Here is an 18324-nt window from a genome sequence, read left to right on the forward strand (position 1 = left end):
ACAAGCTCCTGAATAATAGGTCTTTTTTATTAACAGACATCATGAAAATGTCGACAGTAACAAAATTTTTTAGTCCATTTAAAAAAAAAAAAGTGGGTTGGATTGACAAGACTCCTCCCACAAAATAACTTAATGAGGGAGAGGGTAAAAGAAGGGAGGTTGTGCTCCAATACTCAAATGTAGCTCATATTCCACCCTTTCTTGAGGCATTTACTCACCAAATGCCAGTAAAGTGGTAAAAACTGGCTTACAGCAGCTCAGTTTCTGCCCATATCGTCATGGTTTCAGTTACCATCATGTCAAGGAAAGGGGAATACGAGGCACATTTTATACAGTATTAAAATGGGGGCATGTCAGAAAGCAGGATCAGAGTTAGCCAAAAACCTTCCTAAATACTCTGAAGCATCATTTCAGAGGCCAAAGAGAAACAATGACAATGCTAGTACACTTACAAAGCTAGAGATTAGGTTTGTCTTTGTTCACTACCACACAAGCCACACACCTACAATGTGTTTTAATAGCATTAAGTCAGCAGGCTAATTTAGTGATCCATTTCATGGGACACCCCCCTCCAAAACAGGCTGGTAAGCAACACAAGCAAATAGAGAACAGAAGCAGACACAAAAGAGTGAAGCACCATCCGAAAAACATGACAGTGAATTAAAAGAGAGGGGAAGTGAGGGTTATATACAGAGGCTGTCAGTGTGTGCCTTTGTCAACGATACAGGTCAACATGATTACATAGGGTTTTCGCAAATCCAGCTGCTTGAAGAACATTAAGGAAAAGGGTTTCCCTAAAGGAGTAGTGTGAGAGCAGAACTGTATCCAGAAACAACTGGGTCACTCTGGTAGCAGAGACACAGGGTGCATCTGAATGACAGACAGTGGAAACGGGATGTCCTGCAGCCATGGCTGAAATCTGCTCCTGGTATTCCTTACCCTTCCTTTGAGATAGACACAGGTGACTAGGGCGGAGGGACATGGACAGTGTTACTAGACAGGAGCCTTAATACACTGTATTGTGTGTATATTGTGTGTGTGTGTGTGTGTGTGTGTCCTGTATATGCAGGTGTGTGAATGTCTCCTGTGTAATATGTAAAACTGTGTTTTTACATGTGTCTCCCTTATGGCAGCAGCTGTATCTTAGGCCTCGCTCTCCCCAGCTGATGAGGTGTTCTGCACTTCCTCCTCCAGAATGGGCACAATCAGGTTGTCCTTGGACATCAGGTTGTACTTCATTACGAAGCGTGTGAACCGGTGACACAGGAACGTTTCATTCTGCGCACATATAGAACAGTCATGAAATTCTGTCTTTTCAGCTTCTCTAATCGGTTCATCAGGTCTTTGAAGATTAAAAACAGTCACATAAAATGACATAATAATCTAGTTTACAAAGACATCCCTGAAATTAGCTGTTTATTGTACGTGGGTCTATTTTTCACTAGCATGAAAGTTATAGTGCTTATTATGAAGTCTGAAGACAACAAAACAAAACACCTTTTTGTGTGTCATTGGTTCGCAGGATATTTCCAAGAAAACCTACCTCATACTTGTCAAATATCTGGCGGTGATGGAAGTAGGCATGAGAGAATATCCTATAGATGCGACGACAGACGGAGCCCAGTTTGGCCACTGATGACTCCTTGATGCTCACCCTAAAAAGGCAAATCACACAACGGTATCAGTTAGTACTTCATGTGCTTTGAAGGATTCGTTGTTGCCGTGGTAACAGACATCCCAATCAGTATTCAAATGCTTCTTCTTTTTTTTTTCCCACCCAAGTGGAAGGAGACTGACGCCTGCGCTGACAAAAAGGTGGCTAATGTCTCCTCTGTTATTTGACTCAAAATTACAAGAACAGTGAAGTATATTAAATAATGAGAGCAAGCTTGAGGAAAGTATGTTAGCTTGTATTGTTCTAAGTTCACCTGAGGGAAGAGGACTGACCTGCTGGGGAAGTATTTGTTGCTATTGAGAAGACAGGCAGCTCCGTCCAGCGTGTGCCTGGTGTAATCAATGGCAGGGCACTGTGGATACAGCAGCACATATTACCATCCTTAACAAAAAAAAGTTTCTACTTTAACTCAATAAAAAGTATTGCTTAAGACCATTAATGACAAACAGGAGCTTTTCGTAAACAGAGCGGTTTTTTTTTACCTCTTTGGGCGTCTTGTGGGCAGCACATAAAAAGATCCACTGCTCTGTGGCTGTCATTTGGGTGCAGGTGTCTGGATGACACTCACTCTGATGGACAAAAGACAAGCATTACTACAGCTGATATTACACCAGATGGACAGTCCTTTAAACTGCATCTTGTTCAGATAGCTTTGGTACTGACACAGGTTTGAGACAAAATCTTTGAAATCAGCCACAACATTAAACTGAGCAATGAATGAATGACTTTGATCATCTCCTTACAGCACATTGTTCTACTGGGAAACCTTGGGCTCTGGCACTCATGTAGATGTCATTTGGACATCATGCAAGTATACCCCCTGAGAGAACCAGCACATGCACACAGCACCAAAAAAAAACATTCAGGAAGGGTTCAAGCAACATGATGAGTTCAAGGTGCCAACATGGCCCCCAAACTCCCACCTTGTAACCCATTGGATTCGCTGCCAACATCCACCACAGGACAACCCCAGAGGCCCTGTGCTCACGTCTCAACAGGTCAGAGCTGTTTTGGCAGCACAAGGTTGACCCACACAATATCTGACAGGTGGCTTTAATGCTGTGGCTAACTGATGTAAATATCCTCAAGCGAGAATAATTAAAGTTTGCATATCTGATGGGAGATCACTTACCTGCAGTTTTACAGCTAATCCATTGAGCTCTAGGCAGAACTGCCTAAAAATAAGAACAAATAAGTGCACAGTCAGATGAAAAACAAATGATCTTTAATGAGTAATCCTGTCACACTGAACTACAGTTTCTGCTTCAACAAGCAGGTACTGGTCATACTTGTCATACTTACTTTTTTTTTTTTTAATGAGATTTAAATGCAGTTACTGGCTAGAGGTTGCAAGTCAGTTGAGGACTGAGACACAGTAATATAGCTATTAAATAAAAGTTAACATGTGACTGCTTGTCATTTAAAATTTCAACATGTAGAGACTGCAGCTGTCTAACTGGATTTTTTTGTGTTCTTTTCTTTGTACAGTTTTGCTTGGAATTGGAAAAAAAATTAATTGTTATTTAAAAAAAACGGTCAGCTTCAAGTACATATGAAAAAATATGCTTAAAGTATTTTGTGTAACACGTTTGTTGAACATACCTGAGGTGCTCGTATTTCCACACCCCCTCATCCTGACCCTCTGGAGGTTCCAGGATTTTGTCAATATTGGAGCAATCCGATCTGATGTTCTGCTGAATGTACTAGGACGTAGACATCAAAAAAAGTTTAGTAGAGTTGCTCAACCACAACAACATGATCCTCATCACCTTAATATACTGATAATTCACGATGCCGACATCAACTGAAGGTGATTTCCTGGCCTTTAAAGATCCAGTATAGTTAAAGGGCAGGTTCATATTTGTTCCATCTCACTGAAATTCTCACAAAGCCATAAATATACTCTAAGGGTATAGGTCACTGTAATAATTCTGAGTCTGTGAAGAAAGGCTAACGGAATTCAAAAGTAAAAGATGGGGAATCAAATTCACAGTGTGAGTTAACCAAATCGCTCAAAGGGCCAAGCTACAGACCCCATGTCTGGGAACCTGTGAGCCAACAGGAAGAGTAGGGTGCCCACGCATGAGGTGAGCCACGTCTTTCTCTCCTACTCAAGTATAAAAAACAAGCTAGCTGCTATTTTTATGGTTACCTGAACTGAATTTAGTTAAAAATGAGAGGCAGTAAGTGAAATAAAAACCCAAGAATGCAACTCAGGTTGAAATGTTCAGGTATTTATGGACAGAGATAACTTATCTTCTGTCTTTTAAAGATGTTTTTATAACATTAGCAAGGAATAGGCTAACAGAAGTGACTCATCTCATGTACCCTACTTTCTTCTATTTCTCTTGCAAACCTGGGATCCTCAAATGTGTGGTCTGCAGCTAGACCCTTCTCAAATCAGTGGGAATCTTCTGAACTTGTACTGTGAAATTCTCTTTGTGTGTTTCAACATTGTTTAAGTGTTTACTTTCTGAGCTGCAGTGGAGCAACAAATAATAAACTGATTAGTCAAACACCACGAGGACTGTGGACATGTCCTCCTTGCTCACACTTGAACAGTTTTGGGAAAGGATCTTTTTGTGGCAAGTATGGACAGGAGGAATCACTACAGCAAACATTCCATCTGTTCTCTCAGTATGACTATCGTGGTAGAAGACAAATGAAGAAATCAATTTGGCTGTTGTGGTCGACTAAAATCAACTAAAAATCAGTAAAGAATGGCTCTAATTGGCTATCTTTAGCCATACTTACCATATATATCAAATTATCAAGGAATGAATTGATATATGACTTCCCTGACTATAATTTTAATCTTATCTGCACTCAAATGATACCACCATGCACTTCTGGCAGCGCATTCAAACCCTCAAACTCTCACACACATACACACACGCAACATGACATGACCACACACCTGTTGGACAGCCAGGGTGCTGTCCATCTCCTCAAATGATTCATCCGGCCAGTTGTAGAAATCCTATAAATAGAAGAAGGTCGATTTTACTCTAACGGTTAACTCAGTGGATAAAGCAGGCATTGTAGCATAATCGCCGCTGTCATAGTTGTCATCTGATGTTTAACAACAGGATGTATGCAACCCTATCGTTACAACACCTGGCGTTATGACAAAAGACATACGGCGTATAAGCAGCTAATATTAGCTAACTGAAGTTTGAAGTATGGTTACAAACAAAGCTCTGCTTTGCGCGTTCTGCTGAGAAAACACTGCCAAAGCTAGAAGCCTTTCGTTTCTTCAATATTCACAGGTAAAGAGCTAACCTGATGCTAGCTAATTAGCTAGAGAACGTCAGTTGGGGTGCGACTGCTTCCTGCAAACAGCTAGCGAACATTTACGATAGTTTATAAGTTAACCACGGCTGTTTGTTTGAGGATCGCGTGTGGATTTCACTCAATAAATGATTAAATGATTATTTAAGCAACACTGATTATTTCTCGGGGCTCCGAGATGTAGGTCAAAACTACATAGTCGTATTAGTTAGCTAACGTTCCTCCAGTAACTAGACCTAGCAAGAGCTAACGTTAGCTTGCTGACCATTTCCAGGTCAGGCCCTTCCTATATGTTGTCTACGACCAAGTTGTCTAGGAAAGACGTGTAGTACAAAAACGCGACGCAAATAAGATAGCACCACGTAGTCGTATCGACTTCTACCGAGTGATGTTCAATTATTCCTGCTTAGAGAAACGCACCTTTGCCTTGGTTCCAGGCCGATTCCTCCTGAGAACTGCAGTACCCTCCGCCATGACCATCTCGACAGAATACCCGGATGTTCGTCAATCGCTGAGTTGTAGCAGCGGACTCTGAACACGGAGCGGCGGGCTCAAATTTTATTTTACATTAGGAGCGGTTAAATACATATAAATAATAATACATATACTCCATATTCATGTAGATTGCTTTAGTTTACTACAAATTCAAGATCGTCCTTCCACTAAGAAAGCAAAAGATTTGAATAGTTGTCAGTTAAATAACAATGTTTACTCTCTCTCTCTCTCTCTCTTCTGTATGTATGCAGAGAGAGAGAGAGAGAATGCAGCTACAAGCTTTAGGTATAATATATATTTACAATTTATAATACATCATTCCCATGGATTAAACTACACAATAATCAAGACTGGATATGACTGCAAAAAGGGAAAACTCAGAAACTCTTCTAAAGACCCCCTAATCCTCAGGGGCCCCAAAATCCAAGGTCCACTATTTGTCAGTTGATTTTAAGGTGATTTATTGCAGATTCTTTTCAGAGAATCTGTCCCAATATGAACTAAGGTGGGTCTTTCATTATCACATTGTGCTGACATTAGTTTTCTGATTTCACATTCCATTAAATGGTGCATATTCCTAAATAAACTGACTGACAAACAGAAAAGGTGAGGTGAGCTAACATTATTACAGCAGAGGAATGTTGGTTGGTTTGACTGTCAACAAATAAATGAAACTCCTGGGCTTTCTCTGTTGCATGCACTTTATTTAAAGAGAACAGGGAGGTGCCAGGTGCACACAAGGCACACAGTGTGGTTGGTGACTGTCCAGAAAGGCCTCCTGCAAAACCACCTTCTTCATTTGCCCCCCCTGCAGTTTATTATTGTAATCCGTGCCATTATTTCTAACTGATTATATATATTGATTATATCTGTCTTCATTTCTCAAAATATAGACATCAGTGCATCATATTTAACACTTAAGCAGCACTAGCTTTACAGAGTTGCAGCAAATGAAGTTCACTCCCATTCATTATAGCATTTATTTTTAGTCTTTCTGTACCCTTTTACTTTATTAATGAATATTCATTGCATTTAATACTATAGCTACTTCCTGGTATGCTCCTGGACTATGGCACTTTGCTGTCTTGTACCCATTTTCTGTTAATGTGTAAAACAGAAGTACTCAACATACTGGGTCCAACGCTGGACCCATGTGTACTAAATATTGTACATGGATAGAATCAATGTGAGTTCTAACTTGTATTTACATGAAGGTTTAGAGATCAACACCTAAAACATTCCAATGTCACAGCATCTACATTACTAGCCTATACAGAGGTCTACCATTTACATCAACAGAAAATGTTTGCCCTGGAGCCTCCTAACAGGTTAATCCCACTATGACAGTTTAGTAGTAAATAGTTGAAACTAGCTCATCCTCAGTCATCTGCAAGGCTAAACACTTCTTAAAGATTAATATCAGTAATACAAGACATATGCTGGTATTACAGCAGCATTAAACACTTTGTAATATTTTTATTTAAACAAAGCCTTTAGTCAGTTTTGTTAATTGAGTATTAGAATGTAATCAAAAATAAAATACCAACATTCTTTTGAACAAAAGCTAATTGTCATCAAATTTGTATTTTATCTTCTAGCATAAATTTAGCTGAGATTTATGACAGCTTTAAGAAATTTATGGAGAAATTAATAAGCAACTTTATCTTTATCTACCAAATCCTCAGATTCTTCTATTCTTGTAAAACAATCTTCCCATTTTAAGAATCCCATTATATGTGGTGTTCTTGTTTCAATGGTAGTCCATAAGCTGGGCTAAGGCTGTGACATACAGTCAGACAAAAACAACAATGAACAGTTCACCTTTATTATTTTAACAAAATGTGATTAGAATTATTTACAATTGCAATAATATAGAAAAAAAGGAAAAACAGACATGAAAGAGGAAACTTAATTTCTTCTCTCTAGGGATGACGAGGACTCAATATGTTCTACAGCAACAAACGATGACTCAGTCGACGTATTTACCAAGGATATCTCCATCACGGAAAAGGAAATAGTCCTGAAAAAAGAAAAACAGGAAAGTAACCATGGAAGGCACAAAAAGAAAAAATATCTTTACCGATTCAGTGGAAAAGACAACTGTACTGTACCTTGTCATCCAGAACAACCTTAGTTCCACCATACTCCGGTAGGAGTACTTTCTCTCCAACCTTCACACTGACAGCTTGTAAATCCCCTTTCTGGAAAAAAAAGAAAAAAAAAACAGAAATCAGACCAAATGTTCTTGCAAAACGGCAACTATTAAACAGCTTTGCCTGTATCTCTCACTGTTTTCCCAGAAAACAGGTTCTAGCAGCAGACTGACGATAGGCAATCACCTGATTTACAGAGCCGGGTCCTACTGCCATCACTGTGGCCTGCAGCACCTTGCCTTGAGACTTCTCTGGCAGCATGATGCCGCCCTTCGTTACCGTCTCTGCGGTAAGTCGCTCCACCAGCACACGGTCAAACAAGGGGAGGAATTTTCTGAAGGCCTGCAAGTGACCACAGAGTGATGGAATTAGCACATAATATCAATTACTATTAAATAACATTTTACTTTTGTTACACCACCAATGAAGCTTTAACATTTCGCTGTGAAACCCAATAATACCACAAGAGGGCTGTCTTGAGACAGAGAGGACTTGACTTACACAATCCCCAAAGACCCCCCAACCCACTGACTTCAGTGTTTTTTTTTTTCTGCAAGCATATGCTGATTAGACAAAATCTCTATATGATCCAATGCAGCATAGTAAGTAGTAAAGATGCACTGGCTCAGGGTTCAGTTAGAATGTTATACAAACAAATATATTCAAGTTAAAATACAGGAATGATTAATCACCGTGGCTGCTCTGTGCAGAAAGGGGGAGGGTAGTAAAAAGAAGGGGGTGAGGGTGACAGCTTAAGTAACAACAGTGCCTAAGCAATAAATGAGCAGCTCCTTCACAGAGGCAGTCTTTGTGAAGCCAATCATTGCAAAAACTAGTTTAATGAAAGTCAGCATTTCTTTGTTGTGTCAGATATTTCAGTGCAAACCTCCTAGCAGCAGATAAATGAGGGAGGAGAGCAGCTTTTTTAAAATGAAAACAGCTGCCAACAGTCTGATAACAGCAGATGTACCAGTGACCTTGGATGAAGGTTGTTTGGGAGAGAGGTGGTGAGAGTTAAGGGTGGGTAGAAGGACGGTTTGTTGACTGTTCAGATCTGAGTTAGTTATTCATTGTGACTGTTTAACCCGAGGCAGAGAAGGGCAAGGACTACTGATAAAATAGAGGCATCTTGGAATATTAGGGACAGTTGCAAAACACAAACGCAAACATAGACTGAGCGCACAGCCTTGATCAGTGATGACACTACAGTGATAACATTACAACATAACACTCAAGGTGTTGATGATTAAAATTAACTTCACGTTTTTGTTTTGTTTATGAACTGTCTGCTTCATAAACTGAAATTATACAGTTCAAAAGCACCACAAACTATTACCTGCAAAATGGCTATTAAGTTGAATGAAAAACTTAAAAAATTTCAGGGTGGGTTTTTAAAGTTTTACCAAGAAACATCTACTAAGCTGGTAACTTTTGAGTCTATTTCCTTATTTATAAAATATTCCGATATTTTATTCATGCAATTTGTATTTCCATTGGTAGTTTGGACCAAATTCCCCACAGCACTGTTGCGAATTTAGATGCATACATTAGCATGTACCATTTGTCAGCAAATAAAGAGAATCGTAGCACTAATAAGTTATTTTAAAACAAAGAAACTGTTTCAGCTGCTGAGTTTAAAAACTTCGCTCAGATCGGACACATGCTGCGCGTGGATAGGTCATGAGGTCAGAGACTACGTAGCGGAAGCCGGAAATGATTTCACTGCGCGTGTAATTCAGATTTTTCACAATCCAAGGGCATGCACAGTGCACCCTGATAGATGAATCTGACCAACCGGTTAAAAAAAATATGTATAAAACGTGTATTAAAGATAATCTCGCCCAACCGATGGGAGTATTGTCCTGCCTCTGTGCTCACGGACACTTTATTCATCCACATGTGATTGCTGCAGTGACAAGTTTGCCAACTCAGGATCAGATTTTTCTAAGATTACATTCTCAACACATGTGTCCGATGATAGAGAACCAACTCACAGCCAATGAGCAGAAATATCGTTAGCTAACAGTGAGTGTGTAGCTGCAAATGCAAGTCGAACGATGCAGAGATGCAGAAAATGCACCCGTCTTCTCCTCTAACAGTGTATAATTAGATAAACATGACTGTATCTAGCAGATCTTTCCTTCTCATTCGCCTTTTCAACTGCTTGACCTTGTGAATCGATGTTAAAGGTAGCTCACATAACGTTAGCTGCTAACGATAATTTAGCAGCCATATGAAGACTTATAAATTATTTGAGGAATCTGTTGGCTGTCTAGAGCTCCCTGTAGTTTCTAAAATAAATAATGACTGTTTTGTAAAAGTACCTTACCATTTCTGAACGTGAGAGGAGGTCTAGGTCTTGGCGTGGAGCTGTACCCCGGTTTCTTCGGGAGCGTTGAAGTGACACTGAAGTGGATTCACTCCACGTGAGGAAATATCCAGAACAATTGTGCGCATGCGCACTACCTACCCTGAACTTGATCGCCAATTAGTTGCCACAAAGAAAATTCTAGTACACGTAAGGCAGAATAAAGCATCAAATTCAATCTGTGCCAATTACTCAGTGAGACGAAAATTGTACAACTGAGTCTTGAAACTATATTTAGGTTATTTATCTGTCTTTTACGCGTTCCAAATCGCAGCAATATTGCACAATGTCAACTTTGACCTTTACTTTTTTCCTCCAATGGCACACGCGAAAATTCTAGAATTGTGTGCCCGGGAACGAGCCCTGACATGTATTATGACTTACCATTCTGAAAATGGTAACGTATATCTGTAAATGGCGACAAATTAATATAGGTAACTATAATAACGCCTAGTCAATATGCTTATTTATCAGGAACACAATTATTTAAGACAACTATTCAAAACTAGTCTGGAGTTATTCAGAGTCCGGGGTTTACCGGTAAATTACCCGGATGTAAAGGGCCATGTGCACTCCCATCGCAGTAGCTTATTTGCACCATACTGCTGTCCTTACGTGCAGTCGTTATATCATTCCGCCTTGCAGACGAGTACTCTGTAACCTCTCCAGGCTTTTTAACTCTCAAGTAAGTGTTGACATTTGATAAAATCTTTAAGGGTTAAATCTATAGAATACGAATTTTATACACTATACCATTTGACCAGTGTTCTTCTCCGCAGATTTTGCGCTATCTAAGATGTAACACTCAGCGCAGCACTTTTCAGCAGTGCTAGCTTTAATTACTCCTAGGTAACGTTAGCAGATTTTCCTTCTTAAGTGCAAGGACATACATGCTAATGTCACTACAGACTTGAACCATCTGTAAGATACACATTTATTCTTTGACGAATACTCAATTTTATTTAGTCATGATTGTCACGTCTCGTGTCTGACTGAAATCTTTGAAGTCATACCCGGCGAAGCTGCTGTAGACAGCTTGGATGGCAATGCACGAATAGTCTTATTACTAAGAATTTGTAGTCAGTCATACAGCTCTTGAGCAGTTCTTTAGGGAGTAGCTGACAATGTGATGGTCATTCATTAGGCTGAGCAGGGATGGTGAGGCAGTTCCGCACATGCTTTTACTATTTGACCTTGTGACGCACGACCTGAAAAGCACACGTGGGGTAACCAGGAACTGGTTTGGGGATACATTTCATAATCCGGTCACGATCAAGGCCGGAATAAATATAAGTCGGGTGTATCATGAATAAACGCGACTACTAACCCGGCATTAATTAAGATCTATTTGTTCAAACATGAATAGCTAGATACGACTTGCAAGCATATGGAAGTTAATGTTGGTAGTTTTTGCAGGTTTGTCGACAGAACATCACTTAACCGTTTCCAGACGTTTATGAAGAAGTTTTTTACCAAACATATCTGCTCCTGTTTCTGGATTATGTCCGTTGAATGTCTATGCGATTCTAACAAACACTCAATATGAAGATGGCACTTTAGAGTCTGGTAAATTGTGATGGCCATTTCCACTTATTTTCTGACATTTTTAATTTCCTAGTCATTTAAATAATACCGTAATGATGTTTAAAACCAGGTAACTCATAGGTCAGGGTTGAATCTAATGGGGTGATGTGAAAACATCTAATCATAAGCATCTTCTTTGGGTTATAATTCTGTAGAAAGTGACTTGAAGAACCCTGGAAATATTTGACTATTCCAGATTTTGAGGTTCATTCATTCATTGATGTGACTTCATGCCACTTGTGACCACTAGGGGCACAGTTAACCTTTGAAACCTTTGGCGGCACAGATGAGTTTGGAGAATAATTACTTGGTTGTACTTCAGCACTGCTCATTACGTGGTGAACACATTTGCTTTATACAGCTCTTCTGAAAAGCTACACAATCATTTTCCAGATTTAATTGGAGACTCCTGGTTCATCACAGTAATCATTAATGGAAGATGTGCTCTCTGACGGATTACATAAATTTTTACATGTGTCTCTCATCTCTCCCCGAAGAGATGTTTCGTCTACCAACAGTCATGAAGCAGGTGAGACCTGTGTGCAGGGCACTGGCTCCCCACCTCACACGAGCCTACGCTAAGGATGTAAAGTTTGGAGCTGATGCTCGTGCCCTCATGCTGCAGGGAGTGGACCTGCTGGCTGATGCAGTCGCTGTCACCATGGGCCCCAAGGTAATGAGGTTTGATATTTTCTTTTCAATTCAGTGGATGAACTATGACCCATTTTTACTCATTTGGAACTCACAGTCTTACTATCTCTATTCCAGGGTCGCACTGTTATCATTGAGCAGAGCTGGGGCAGCCCGAAGGTCACCAAGGATGGTGTGACTGTGGCCAAGAGTATTGACCTGAAGGACAGGTACAAGAACATCGGTGCCAAGCTGGTCCAAGATGTGGCCAACAACACCAACGAGGAGGCTGGTGATGGCACCACCACTGCCACAGTGCTGGCTCGTGCCATTGCTAAGGAGGGCTTTGACACCATCAGCAAAGGTGCTAACCCTGTGGAGATCCGCCGTGGAGTCATGATGGCTGTAGAAACTGTCATTAATGAGCTGAAAAAGCTCTCCAAACCAGTCACAACTCCTGAGGAGATCGCACAGGTAAGCAGAGAAATAAATTCGTAGAAATGATGAGTGCCTGCGTACCTTGCGTTTGTACTGGAATGCTTTATGTCTTCGGTCTTTAAGGTCGCTACGATCTCAGCCAATGGTGACGTGGAGATTGGTAACATCATATCCAATGCCATGAAGAAAGTCGGCCGCAAGGGAGTCATCACTGTCAAGGTTGGTTTCAGAATTTCGTAGACGTATTAAGAGATTGATTTACTGCTCTGATGATTGCTTCATTGGTTTGGAGTGTCTAAAACCTGAAACTAGGGTCAGTTGTTCTGTTTTGAGAGGTGACATAATAAATACATGCTTCAAACCTCAGGACGGGAAGACTTTGCATGATGAGCTGGAGATCATTGAGGGTATGAAGTTTGACCGAGGTTACATCTCCCCTTACTTCATCAACACTGCCAAAGGTAAGGGTGCTCATACCGTATAACATCATTTGAATGTTACATGCCACTAAAATACACACCGTATGCTGAAATTGTATTGCATTTACCCTGATCTTATATTTATGTATAAAGGAATACCACACTAAATCTATCTTTGTTTTCAGGCCAGAAATGTGAGTTCCAGGATGCCTACCTGCTGCTGAGTGAGAAGAAGATCTCCAGCGTCCAGAGCATTGTTCCAGCCCTGGAAATTGCCAACCAGCACCGCAAACCACTGGTTATTGTAGCTGAGGATGTGGATGGAGAGGCCCTCAGCACCTTGGTTCTCAACAGGTACATCACATTTATGCCCTGATCCCATTCAACAAGCTAAAACTTAGCTCGAGCGTTATAGGTTGAAGAGATTAGCCGGATCATACTACATTGAAAAGAGTGTATGAGTAGAACTGCATGTAGTAAATATTTAACATTTTAATTTTCAGGCTCAAGGTTGGGCTGCAGGTGGTAGCTGTTAAAGCTCCAGGCTTCGGAGACAACAGGAAGAATCAACTGAGGGATATGGCCATTGCCACCGGGGGCACTGTAAGTCTCACTTTCAGTACCAATTAACTTGAGAATTTGTGTTAAATTCCTCTCAAGTTCAGTTTGGAGTGTTTGACATAATTATAGTTTTAATGTAAAAGCCACAGCTGTATTAAATGCTCTTAAGAACTGATTCTGAATAGATGCAATATTTTGTGCAATATTAGGAGAATTGTGCAATGACGGCAGAATGTGGATTGTATGAGTGTGTGTTTCATTTTCCTTATTAGCCTCAGTTATTTTTAGTTTTTATCATTTTCTTTTCAGAGTATTTTATAGTTTTGTTATTTTCATTTTCATAGAACTGTATTCACCTTTTGTGCTAATAAGGATTGCATTCCAAATTTATTGTACACATACAAAAACGATTCTGTTCTACATGATGGGTTTTTTTTTTATGTAACCGTGGACATGCAGACACGTTTTGATTTTTATTTACCTTTTCATTTCTCCAGGTGTTTGGAGACGAGGCTGTTGGCCTGGCCCTCGAAGATATCCAGGCTCACGACTTCGGTAAGGTTGGCGAGGTGCAGATCACCAAAGACGACACCTTGCTGCTGAAGGGAGCAGGCAGCCCAGCTGAAATCGAGAAACGCGCAGCAGAGATCATCGAACAGCTGGAGGCAACCACCAGTGACTACGAGAAGGAGAAGCTCAATGAGAGGCTGGCCAAGCTGTCTGATGGAGTGGCTGTGCTCAAGGTATGTCTCAAACAGAAATGCAGACTGTACTAACGGCTCATCAGTTTAGTTTGCTGTGGGAAAACAAAGTTGATGATGGTAATGATACATCCTCTGCATTTCAGGTTGGAGGAACAAGTGATGTGGAGGTGAATGAGAAGAAGGACCGTGTGACCGATGCTCTGAATGCCACCCGTGCAGCTGTGGAGGAGGGTATTGTACCAGGTGGAGGTTGTGCCCTCCTGCGTTGCATCCCGTCCCTTGATGCCATCAAACCTGCCAATGCTGACCAGAAGATCGGTAAGTAAAGCACATGTGTAAGCTCACTATAAATTAAAAAAGTGATAATATTTCTTGATACAATTAAGGTGGTATCAAGAAATATTTTATTTAATTAGGTAATCCAATTAAGATTATTATCTCTTCGAAAAGAGTACAGCTGGTAGAAAGAAAAGCGTGTAACAAAAGCACATACAGCATCTGAGACAACCACAGACAACACTAAATAGTTAAACAGATCTGAGATCTGTGCTTTTAAATTAGAGAAGTAATATAATAAGGCAATAGAAATTTAAGGTAGTGTAAGTTCTCTTATTGTTGCTAGTGAGGACAAGTCTACTTTTCATATAGAGTGATGAAGAGGACGATTTTTATCTTTTGTAATTTAAAAGCAAAGAACATTAATGAACTGCACAGAGTTGGATTAAGGTAGAGCAAGCTGCATTAGTTTGAGTTTCCTAGATGCAATTGTACTTTCTTGTTCCAAACAGGTGTGGATATCATCAGACGGGCACTCCGTATCCCTGCCATGACCATCGCAAAGAATGCAGGCGTGGAGGGTTCGCTTGTGGTGGAGAAGATCCTGCAGGGCTCATCTGAGCTTGGCTACGATGCCATGCAGGGAGAGTACGTCAACATGGTGGAGAAGGGCATCATTGACCCCACCAAGGTACGATCCGTAGTTGAACAGCATCCAGCACCCAATCACATTTTGTCTTTGGACTTTTCTCATCTGGACATTTCCTGACCACAGTTAACGTGTAAAAGGGAGACATGAGAAGTGACCACGGGCGTCGTCTCACAGGTCACGCTCATTCTTCATTTGTAGGCGACGGTGCCTTAGGTAGATATTGTGATCAGTGCTGATTAAATTTCAGTCGATCTTAATCACTGATTCGTCGACTGATTGCTCTAGCTCTTGAAGTAATGTGGAAATTAAGAGATTCTGACAGTTTGGTTCAACGTCACACTGCCATGGGGTTATCAAACAATTAGTTGATTTGTCGATGCGTCGAAAATTTTGACACTTTTTTAGTGACGTATTAAGACCGAAGACCAGATATATCTGGTTTCAGCTACTCAGATTTGTTGTGTTTTTTTTTGTTTGTTTTGTTTTTCCTGTATTATTGCAAACTGAATATCTATCAGTTTTGAACTGTTGGTCAGCCAAAACAAGCAATTTGCAGAAGACTATTTTGTAGACTAAATAATTCTTTGATGTGATAAAACAGATTAATTGCTGAGGTAAAATTATCACTAGTCACAGCACTAATTATATGCAAACTTAACCTCAGCTTTGCTTTATGTGCAGGTGTGTTGAAGTGTTGCCCTAAAAGCAGTCATTCTAAATGTTCCTTCCCACACACACACAGAGTTAAATGTGCTCATTCACATACTAAATGTATGGTGTAAGCAGACGTGCAGTAATTTGATTTCCTCCCTCTACAGGTGGTGAGGACGGCCCTGCTGGACGCTGCAGGAGTAGCGTCCCTGCTCTCCACTGCTGAGGCCGTCGTTACAGAGATACCCAAGGAAGAGAAGGATATGGCAGGCGGCATGGGCGGTATGGGTGGCATGGGCGGCATGGGCGGCATGGGAGGTGGCATGGGTTTCTAAGCCGATCCTCCTGTCTTGCTGTACAGACTAATAGGCAGAGTGGTGCTGAGGGTGGCTGAGGAACACGAGAAAATCCTCCAAGAACCTGCACCCTCCTCCAAAACTTTGCTCAGAGTGACTGACTGACTGGCCGGCCATGAGCTTGTTGGTGCTGCAAATCTGCAAATCGTTGATGACCCCCCCCACTACTTCGCACAATTCTGCCGCTTTGTTCAGGTTTCTAGGGGGACCGGCCTCGTCTGACTCCTCTGTCCCATTGGCCCACTCTGCTGAGAATGAGAGCCCATCAAGCCCAGTTACTTCAGCAGAATCCTCCTCGCCCATCTGCTCTAACGGCTCTGTCCAGTTACCCTCAGCAAGTCATAGTCCGTCATAAAGAAAAATGTTTATACAGGTGAGACCATCTCAATCTCTGTAAGAGGTAGTAAAGTGGTCTGAGAAGAAACTAATATAGAATACACATTGATGATGCTCTGTTGTACTGCAGAATGAGAAAAGATGCCGAGCAGGATTGTGTCACTGTCCTTTATTTTTGTCACATGTTAATTAGTTTGTTTTTATATACCTGTCATGTTTTTTTTTCCCCAGCTAATATTATGCGTGTCTTTTGATTTAATTAAACCAATTATTTCTTACAGAGCTTGAGCATTTCTGTGTCTCTGAAATTACATTGCATTGTATGTCTGCTGATTGTTCCTTGTACAAGACCACAGCTGGATGAAGAGTGCCTACATGACCAGAGTCTGAGTATCACCAGGGGCCTGTTTCAAACAATGTAAAGTTGAAATAATGTTTACTGAAATGTGTGATTTTTGGGGAAGTCATTTGCATACATGCAGCACTGAGATCTTTATCTTGATCTTCAGAGGCTCGGCTGAATATTGATTTGGCTGATTGTATGTGAGGGGTGGGTAAGGCTGGAGTTACAAACCAGTTTGGACCATGCAAGGTCTCGGCCACAATGTCTAACTGTGAAATATGTCCTTGTGATGTTAAACATAGACCTTCATCTATGTGAACGGCTCACGCCGCTCCTCTCGTACACTCTGCTCGAACTACGAGTTGCTGGTGGTCGCACAAGCAACAAAACTACATACAGTGTGTCACTTAGATGGTGTTTCTTTTCCAGGATGTCATTCCTTTGCATAACGGCCAACAGCAGTGATCATTTGACTTGTGTTTTGTACAATATAGACATGATTAATGGTGATTTTTTTTTTTATTTAATAAATTCAATTGTTCTGATGTCTTGTTTACTCAAGCGTTTTTAAAAAAAAAAAAAACAAAAAACAAAACATTCTTTCAGGCACGCTAAACTTGTACACTCCCACGACAGCCAACTCCATCTGCAGTGGTGGAAAGTAATCAAGTACTTAAGCACAGTTTTGATGCCCTTGAGCATTTCTCTTTGTGCTTTATGAAGTACATTTTCTGCTACTTTATACTTTTATTCCACTACATTTATTTCAAAGCTTTTGTTAATGGTTATCTTGAGATTTCAGATTAAATTATACAAAACATAATCAACAAATAGCTGATGCTGTATAAAGTCATCACAATGAGCTCCACTTCAACTGCAACGTTAAAGTAATGAATACTTTAATGCATCAGTATTTTTAATCCAATAATATAATACATTCTCAAATGGGCCATTCTGCATAATGAGCACTTTTGTTACCTCAAGTCGTAATACTTTTGTGATTTACTCAAGTAAAAGTCAGAATGCAGGGCTTGTAAGAGTATTTCTACAGCGTGGCATTGTTACCTTTACATGAGGAAAGAGCTGAGAACCTGCTGCTGGACGGCCTTGTGCCTTGATTGTTTTGTCTCAGTGGTGTAATGAACAGCACGGGTCAGAGGGCACTGGGGATACCGAAAGGGGGTTCAAATCAAACTGTGCCCTTTGCCAGCAGTGACTTCTGTTCGACTGCAGCCATGTCTTCATACCAGCGGCAGATCTATTCTTAGCACTCACATGATGACCCTATTTCTGTCCAGTCAACTGGGGCCATCAATTAGTCTGTAGTGTAAAGAAAGTACACTGGGAAAGAAAAGACACCAGCCAGGAATTTTTTTTTTTTTTTATAAAACA

The 18324-nt window shown here is 40.6% G+C and overlaps 2 protein-coding genes across 4 annotated transcripts; one reads left to right on the forward strand and one right to left on the reverse strand.

Moving 5' to 3' along the window:
• Positions 1-6: 6 nt before the first annotated feature.
• On the reverse strand, positions 7-10139 carry LOC124066681 (MOB-like protein phocein). Of its 3 annotated transcripts, XM_046403312.1 has the most exons (10): positions 9944-10139; positions 7801-7956; positions 4593-4655; positions 3278-3378; positions 2808-2850; positions 2158-2244; positions 1948-2027; positions 1544-1655; positions 1114-1278; positions 7-965 (listed from the first exon to the last, which is right to left on the reverse strand). In XM_046403312.1, the coding sequence occupies exons 1-9, from the start codon at positions 9944-9946 to the stop codon at positions 1144-1146; spliced, it is 780 nt and encodes a 259-aa protein (XP_046259268.1). In that variant the 5' UTR covers positions 9947-10139; the 3' UTR covers positions 7-965; positions 1114-1143. The 3 variants fall into 3 exon arrangements, with proteins under 3 accessions (XP_046259268.1, XP_046259266.1, XP_046259267.1); XM_046403310.1 differs by lacking the exons at positions 7801-7956; positions 9944-10139 and adding an exon at positions 5387-5530; XM_046403311.1 differs by lacking the exons at positions 7-965; positions 1114-1278; positions 1544-1655; ... (3 more) ...; positions 3278-3378; positions 4593-4655 and adding exons at positions 7273-7481; positions 7573-7662.
• A 141-nt stretch (positions 10140-10280) lies between these two features.
• Positions 10281-17477, forward strand: hspd1 (heat shock 60 protein 1). The gene is made up of 11 exons (XM_046403305.1): positions 10281-10667; positions 12064-12239; positions 12335-12670; positions 12758-12853; positions 13002-13095; positions 13239-13407; positions 13557-13656; positions 14112-14357; positions 14462-14636; positions 15107-15285; positions 16065-17477. Exons 2-11 carry the CDS (start codon positions 12066-12068, stop codon positions 16230-16232), a joined length of 1737 nt encoding a protein of 578 aa, XP_046259261.1. The 5' UTR covers positions 10281-10667; positions 12064-12065; the 3' UTR covers positions 16233-17477.
• Positions 17478-18324: the final 847 nt, after the last annotated feature.

The sequence above is a fragment of the Scatophagus argus genome, chromosome 11, assembly GCF_020382885.2.
Source record: "Scatophagus argus isolate fScaArg1 chromosome 11, fScaArg1.pri, whole genome shotgun sequence".
In the NCBI taxonomy this organism is placed as follows: domain Eukaryota; kingdom Metazoa; phylum Chordata; class Actinopteri; family Scatophagidae; genus Scatophagus; species Scatophagus argus.